Here is an 8,869-nt window from a genome sequence, read left to right on the forward strand (position 1 = left end):
AGAATAGTCTAGTTGCTATGCTTCCTGACAGCAGGAAAAAAATAAGGGAACTGGCCTTCAAAAGAATCATGGCAGCTAGAAACCAACCAGGAACAAGTTCAGGGCCCAGAGAGTTTGTACTACCCAAACTAAACTTCCATGCCAAGGATTACACAGACATGATTGTCTTCCAAGATTATCCAAGACATGAACCATCACCGACCAAGAAACTAAAAGTCGCTCATTTGAAGCTGTAGTGCAAGGAGAACAATTGTGTGCTTTTTCCAAGAGGTATCATTGTCATACACAGGCATGTTAAGTTACTCACAGAAGCCTCTGCCTCGGTTTGTGGAGAGAAGGAACGTGACGGATATATCCGTACGAGAATTGAAGCAAGAGGAATAATGACCAAATTTGAGACAAAATCAGACTACAAGTAAGTGTCAGAAAGGAGAGAGGGTGGGTTGGGCATGGTGTGGAACTCTATATGTAGCCACCTCCTCATGGTGAGTTCTGGGTGACTTGTCATATGTGTCATGATCATCGAAGAGCTGCTTTACTGCGACAATTCGATTAGAACAATCAGAGGAGTTGCGACACCTCTAATTATAGTTTTTTTCATATCAAACATTAGCACTATCTTTACTTCGAAATTCCACATGTTTCTGAACTACAGGACAAGTCAAATATTAAAACAATATATATTCACCCATTTTCGACCCGCCCTAATATATATATATATATATATATATATATATATATATATATATATAAATATATATATATATATATATATATATATATATATATATATATATTTATATATATATATATACGAGGTGTGTTCAAAAAGTATCCGACCTTAATTTTTTGTGCATAAACAAATGAAGCTAGGGAGGAGTGGTTTGGTGCACGTATGTAGGTGATCCTAATGCGCATGCGTGAATTTTTTCCCACCAGCAGAAGCTGTCATTCGACGGCAGACCGCCGATGAGTGAGGAAGTGTAAGTGAGCGCCGTCGGATTTTCTTTTTTGACAAAATGACGGAAAAACTTGAACAACGCTACTGCATCAAATTTTGTGTAAAGCTTGGCGATTCCCAAGTGGAAACGATCCGCAAGATTCAACAGGTCTTCGGGGACGAAGCAATGGGCAACACACAGATAAAGGAGTGGTACAACCGCTTCAAAGATGGCCGCACATCAGTGGAGAGTGAAGCACGTTCTGGTAGGCCCTCAACATCCCGAAATGAGATCGTCATTGACCAATTGAGGACCCTGGTGATGCAGGATCGTCGAATCACGATCAGAGAACTTGCAGACGAGGTGGGCGTCAGCACTGGATCCGTTCATTCCATTATGAAGGAGGATTTGAGCTTCAGGAGAATCTCAGTGAAGTTCGTACCAAAGCTGCTAACGATTGAGCAGAAGCAACTCCGTTTGGAGATCGCACAGGACTTGCTGGAGACTGTGAACAGCGATCCCAACTTCCTCACCACAGTGATCACTGGCGTTGAGTCCTGGGTTTATGGGTACGACTCAGAAACCAAGTTGCAGTCATCACAATGGAAGCATCCAACATCCCCAAGGCCAAAAAAAGCAAGGTAGGTCCGCAGCAACGTCAAAGTCATGCTGACCGTCTTCTTTGACTCCAGTGGCTTGGTTCATCACGAGTACGCACCACACGGCACAAGCATCACCAAGGAGTATTACCAAGAGGTTCTGCGTCGCCTTCGTGACCCTATGCGATGCAAACGGCCGGACCTCTGGCCAACAGGCAATTGGCAGCTCCATCACAATAACGCACCCGACCATTCTTCACATTTGATGCAGAGTTTCCTGCCCAAACACAACACACCTGTGCTTCGTCAGGCTCCCTACTCTCCTGACATGGCTCCGTGTGACTTCTGGCTTTTCCCCAAGCTGAAAATGCCCCTCAAAGGGACCAGATTTCAGTCCAGAGAAGATATCATGCGGAATGCGATAGACCAGCTGTGTGCCATCCCAAAAGAGGCTTCCAGCGCTGCTTCCGACAGTGGCAGAACCGTTGGGAGAAGTGTGTGGCAGCCCAAGGGGACAACTTTGAAGGAGATTAGTGTAAGTTTGTTGTATCTGGATACAAGTATTTTTTATGAACAAAGGTCGGATACTTTCTGAACACACCTAGTATATATATATATATATATATATATATATATATATATATATATGTATATATATATATATATATATATATATATATATATATAGATATGGAGCCTCTGTGGTACAGTGGTAGGGTGTGCGTTTCGTACACGGGTGAGCCAGGGTTCGCGCCCTGACAGGGTAATAAACTTTGGGAGTGTTCACCCGGCCATGTACTACATTGGCGGACATCAGGGGTGCTGTGGTTGAACCAGTGTCGCTTACTACGAGTATAAAGTATGCTTGCACCCAGTTGGCTTGCGCGAGCCGATTACACTTGGTTCACAGACTACACACACATCCAAAACCACTCCAACACTACAATTACACTTACAAGCACTTGTCACCCTACATACAATCTCTACTAGACAGCTTAAGCCACTAACGGCTGATGATGATGATGATATATATATATATATATATATATATATATATCTATATCTATATATATCTATGTATCTATATCTATCTATATATATATATATATATATAGATATGGATAGCTAGTTATATATATATATATATATATATATATATATATATATATATATATATAAAATTGTTTATTGTGAGCAAATCCATAACTTGTTGGGGAAAACATGAGGAAGAAAATTACAACAATGTATGAATGCTGAATACATGATCTACCTTTGTATGGGAGATTGGTCTCGTGCATATCACACATCCAAATGCTTCTAAGTATCAGAAAAGGTTGTACATAAGTGTAAATATCCTGGCTTCGTATGTAGGAAAAAAATAATGACACCGAATATGGAAAATATGGTGAGTGACATTGCAGTGAGCTTCACACTGTCGAAAGTGGAAGTGACACTTGTTATCAATTTATTCTAGGCTGTTATAGTTTTATAAGACAAAGGAAAATACCTACAGAGACGGAAAAATACCTTCTAAGTGCATAACTAGTAGTTAGTGGTAGAAAATAAGTGACTGTTTTGGGTGCTCAAGGAAAGTGCTATACTTTTCAAGTCATGTCGCCGCTTTGCTTAATTATATAACTTCATGAACTTGTAAGTGACGTTAAAGTAATAATTAATAACAATATATGGTATGTTTAATGTGAAAATGCAGACACTGTAGGGAAAATGTTGTGGTATCATCTAATTTACTCTTACACTTAGGTAGCATGCTTAGCACTAAGTGTATCACTTGTGATTTTGCTTCTGTAGGTTATGTCCTTATCACAGATCAGTGCAACAAGTGTACTTGTAATTGAAAATTTCTGAATTACTTTTTTTTTGGTGTTTTAGTGTTATTAAACAACTTAGTCCGGCATATGGTGTGGTGGCCATTTGCAACACTGCCTCCTACCTATCTGGGTAATCCCATGCTTGCCGGAAACAAAATACCTGCTTTTCAACTCGCTCTTCATCCAGCGCGGACCCACTTATGGACCTCCAGTTTCTTTCATTTGTTACTGTAATGATTGAAGTTTGTGTGGCAAAAATTTCAGTGTACTGTATTTGGTTAAGGATAAGGGAATCAAAACTAATGGTGAAAATTCTCTACTTTACCCATATCTTTAACAGCAGGGATCTGGGAATTAAACGCACCACCGCAGCTAAAAGAGTTAATATGACACGCACAGTCAAATTTACTTCCAGGTCCCTACTTGTACTGCTGGGAAAAGACGGACACAGAGGAGGCCAACTTTATTGAAGACTCTGATCAGCTTACGGGAGGGTGGTGAGACACTTACTTTGTGGGAAAGAGGCTAAAGAAGGCGTGGTCGATGTGTGAGTATAGATGATGGAGAGAGTGGGTTATGGGAGAGATTATCTGTCTAATCGCCTCCATGTCGCCCTGTTTCCCGCCATTTCACTTATTATTATTATTATTTATTATTATTATTATTATATTATTATTATTATTATTATTATTATTATTATTATTTCATTATAATTATTATTATTAGTAGTAGTAGTAGTACTAACAGTAATAGTTGTAATAGTATTTGTATTTTTATTATTGTCGTTATTTTCATTAGCTTATACGAGTATTTGTATCAGTCACATTGGCGGGAGATTTACGTGGGGAAGAGGCGTGAGAAATAATTACTCACACACAGAAACAATCCCCCCCTCCACACACATGCACACACACGCACACACACAATAAGTACTGAGGCGTTTCCAGAGACTGTAATGCTGTATGTGTATAGTTGAGATGAAGAGAAAGTGTGTGAGACAGGCGGGGTAAATGAGGTATATGTGTTAAGGTGATAAATGCAGAGGGATGAAATGTGTTGACAGACGTGCGCAAGACGGGAGATTTACTAAGGTAACTGAGTTGATGAAAATGAAATAGGATACGATATGGATGGAGTGTCACGAATCAATTCGCGACATTTCCCTTTTGTAAGAAGCCACGAACTATTAGTGGAAAACTCACTGTGTATCGCTCAGTTAACCGTTTCTCTCTCCATTTCGGAGTATACTTTTCAAAACATTCGTCACTTTCAAAAGTGACTGATTTAATGCACGTCACTAAGTGCTCTACTGAGCGATACAATTGTTTCTTTATCGTTCGCCTCTGCTTGCCTAAACCGTTAGCCACGCCTTCTTCCGGTGGCTCGTGCGTCCTGCCCATACAATGTATTTTGAAGGCAGTCTAGTTGTTGCTCTGACGGAGAGAGGTCCTGTGCTCCAGAAGTGCGAGAGAAGAGGTCCCTAGCACCCAGACTCCACTGAGACAGTTTCTCCAAACTCCCACCCCTTGGGTGATACAAAGCTTTCATCGACTACAGTATTTCCTTTTGTATAATCATAGTTTTAAGAGTTTAGTAGGACCTGATTATTATTATTAGTATTAGTTATTTATTGTCAGGGGTGAAGTAACTTTCTCCAGAGGCTAACAGTACAGTAATTCAATTGTGAGTAATTAGTCTCTGCTGTGTACTGTTGAGAAAGTTTATAAATTCTCGTTCTTAGAGAATCGTAGCAAGTCAGCGTAAAGTAATCGTTGCTTGATGTTGCAAGACAATCATTGTCTCTGCTCTTTAATATTATTGAATATTAATATCAATTAGAAAGTATTTAAGCATTTATTTTAAAAACATTGATATATTATAAAAACCCCGTGACAATTGGCGACCTCATTCCAGGATATTAACTCTTAGCTCTAAAGCTATTCACGAGATAGTGCTCACTCATTCATATTTAGGTATTTATCATTAAAGTTTATAGGCACAAGCTTACTGGTGTTTACCCTTAATTTAGCAAGTGAATTTTGCTTTATTAATCAATAGAATACTTAACTCTAGTTTATTTTTGATAACGCCAGACGATTTTATTCGCTCCTGGGAAGTCGCCGTACCCATTGTGTTTATTATTGAGTCTTCCCAGTCATTTAAATTTTTTATTTATTCTTTGCCAGTTAACTGGATAAGACTGGTCACCACTAGCTTGTGTCTGTACTCTTTACTTGTGTTTATTAGTATTCGTCGCTAAGCAGTCAGTACTCAATTTCGGTTTTGCTTAATAAATTAGCGCCATGGCTACTACTGTATTTTTACAGGAAGCCAAAGAAATGGGTCTTTTGGACCCAACCGAAATTAAAGAGTATATACTCTCACAGCATAATCAGGAGCAGCAGCGCGAGAATGATGCCCGAGAAGAGCGTAAGATTCAGCGCGAATACGAGCGAGAACAGCGCGAACAACGTGAAAGAGAGCGTGCATAATTATGAACAAGAGCAGCGTGAAAAGGAGCGCGAGTACGAGCGAGAACAGCGCGAACACGAGCAAAAACAGCGCGAACTCGACTTGGAACATGAGCGAGAACAGCGTGAGGAACGAGAGAGAGAATGAGAACACGAACGTGCCGAGCGAGAAGCACGCGAAAAACATAAACTTGAAATGATGAAGCTCCAGCGAGATTCCTTGGCTTCAGACACGTCTGGTGCAGTTGGTCCAAGCTCCACGAGCGTTCTCGCTGCACATGTCCTGGCGACCCCACGCATCAAGCTTCCTTCATACAAGGAAAGCGAGCGAATCGAGCCGTACATAGCTTGTTTTGAGGACATGGCAGACATGTATCAACTGGATGAGGCAGCTAAGCGGATTCAGTTTCTTAGCCTATTTGAGGGCCCTGCCCTCGATATTCTCCACAGAATATTCGTGGAGACAATCTCACATATGAGATGATGAAAGCTGCACTCATTAAGGCGTATGGTCTCACAGTAGACGACGCCAAAGTTCAGTTCATGCGAGCTCGTCTCCAAGACAAGGAGACAGCTGTTCAGTTCCTTGTTCGTCTCACAGCTTATTTAAATGAGTGGATGGAGAAAGATGAAACTCCTTCCACATGTGAGGGGATAATTGACCTTATGCTGCGTACACAGCTAGAGAGGTCGTGGCCTGCTGAGCTCATAGCACAGCTTAAGATCTGCCAGGTGAAAGATGCCAGCCAAATGGCAGAAAAGGCTGACGCATTCTTTACTGCATACGGGTATCAAACTCGTAAGCAAAACACCTGGAACAGAAAACCTGATAAGTCTGGGAAGCCGTCTCAGACTGAACCCCAGCAACAAGGCCATTCTCAGAATAATGGCCAAGGTCCAAAACCGCAGTGGAGGGACCAGGGGCAAAACACTCAGAAACCTGAGTGGAAGAGGTACAACAAGTACCCTAACCAGCAGCAATATCAGCCACTCAACCGACAGTCGGGACAAACTTTTTCACCACCAGCTCAAAAGAGGCAGGAAGCGAACGCAGCCTTCATTCCTCAGCAGCAGCACGGTGGTCACGTCCCTACCAGTGTGGGTACTTCCCCACAGTTTACTAGTCCCACAGTGACAGTGAACCCCCCTCCACAGATGGCCAATGTTCCATCTCCTTATAATTCTCAAGGCACAATGTTTGCCGCATCAATTCAGCAGCCTCATGAGTGGCTAGCTGCTTCCTCCACAGGCCCTCCCACAGGTGACAGTACCTTCCTTGTCCGGCCAGGGTTTGTGGGAGGCATTCCTGTGAAGGTTCTGAGAGACAATGGTTCCTCAGGTTGCTCTGTCAAGCAGAGTCTAGTACGGCCTGAGCAGTATACAGGTCGACAGATCCATGCAAACCTTATTGATGGATCAGTGAGATTGTTCCCTGAGGCATGTATCCAGGTGGCATCTCCATTTTATACTGGTACGACACTCGCAGTTGTCATACCAGAACCTTTATTTGAACTCATCATCGGCAATATTTCCGGTGTCAAGGATAGTTGCTCCGATGATGACACTACTCAGACTTCGGCTCCTGCGGTAACACGAGCCATGACTGAGGCTCCAGACTGTGTCACCCCAGTGATCATTGAATCGCCGCAAGATCTGATGTGTAGTCAACTTGTTGTGCAAGAACAACATTCTGACCCGACACTTGCTGCCATGCGGAACAAACAAAAGGGTCGAGTGATAAAGTATTCACGGGGAGGTAGAGCCAAGTTCCTTCGTAAACAAGGACGGCTCTACCGTGAGTCACGAACACCCGAGGGCGAGGTTCGATTGCAGTTTGTCGTTCCCGCCAAGTACCGCCTAGCAGTGTTAGAATGGGGTCATTGTTCAGCCTCAGGAGGTCACATGGGGAAAAGGAAGACCCAGGGCCGTATCCGAGCTGACTTTTTCTGGCCAGGGATGGGACGAGACATAGATAGTTTTGTCCGTTCCTGCAGTGTGTGCCAAAGTATCACCACTAATCAGGGACATGCCCTTCCTGTGCCATTTGTAACCACACCCGTAATCTCTGAGTCAGTTGAGAGACAGGTTAGTGGTGAAGTGGGTGCAGACCTGACGTCTCTCCCATTGGCTCCACAGGACACATTATGTCCAGGGCCTGTACATACATATTACGTACTGTAAGTTAAGGGGGAAGTTGAGAGGCGACTCGAGGCTATGGAAGACCCGAGTTCGCACAAGGATTCTCAGCTCCCCGATACTAATATAAGTACTGTAGGTTAAGGGGGAAGTTCGAGAGTGAACTCCGCAGAGGCGACTTGAGGCTATGGAAGACCCAAGTTTGCACAAGGATTCTCAGCTCCCCGATGCTAATATAAGTACTGTAGGTTAAGGGGAAAGTGAGAATTCTGCAGAGGCAACTCGAGGCTATGGAAGACCCGAGTTTGCACCAGGATTCTCAGCTCCCTGATAGTAATAGAAGTACTGTAGGTTAAGGGAGAAGTTCGAGAGAGAACTCCGCAGAGGCGACTTGAGGCTATGGAAGACCCAAGTTTGCACAAGGATTCTCAGCTCCCCGATACTAATATAAGTACTGTAGGTTAAGGGGGAAGTTCGAGAGAGAACTCCGCAGAGGCGACTTGAGGCTATGGAAGACCCGAGGTTTGACAAGGATTCTTCAGTCCCCGATACTAATATAAGTACTGTAGGTTAAGGGGGGAAGTGAGAACTCCACAGAGGCGACTTGAGGCTATGGAAGACCCGAGTTTGCACAAGGATTCTCAGCTTCCCGATATTAATATAAGAACTGTAGGTTAAGGCACAGGTTGAGGACCCGTGTGCAGTTCGAGGCTATGGAAGACCCGAGTTTGCACAAGGATTCTCAACTTGCCAACACTAATTGTGTGCTAAAATTAATGGCGACCTCGAGTGTACTTTTCGTAGCATGTACTGATTGCTAGGCAGAGAGAGTAATTGTAACGTAATAAGAATTTTGTCTCATTGACACCTTTTATGCTCCACCTTAATTGGTT

At 42.9% G+C, this 8,869-nt stretch overlaps 1 protein-coding gene across 1 annotated transcript; it reads left to right on the top strand.

Moving 5' to 3' along the window:
- Nucleotides 1–1,019: 1,019 nt before the first annotated feature.
- On the top strand, nucleotides 1,020–1,586 carry LOC145392447 (protein GVQW3-like). Its single transcript, XM_080266854.1, has one exon. It carries the CDS (start codon nucleotides 1,020–1,022, stop codon nucleotides 1,584–1,586), a length of 567 nt encoding a protein of 188 aa, XP_080122980.1.
- Nucleotides 1,587–8,869: the final 7,283 nt, after the last annotated feature.

Source organism: Coenobita brevimanus, chromosome 22, assembly GCF_032717465.1.
Source record: "Coenobita brevimanus isolate Jiangsu-jjx chromosome 22, ASM3271746v2, whole genome shotgun sequence".
NCBI classification, from domain to species: Eukaryota; Metazoa; Arthropoda; class Malacostraca; order Decapoda; family Coenobitidae; genus Coenobita; species Coenobita brevimanus.

Bases quoted from the DNA above. Each gene is read 5' to 3' on its own strand.
- LOC145392447 (XM_080266854.1), top strand. From the start codon at position 1,020: ATGACGGAAAAACTTGAACAACGCTACTGCATCAAATTTTGTGTAAAG.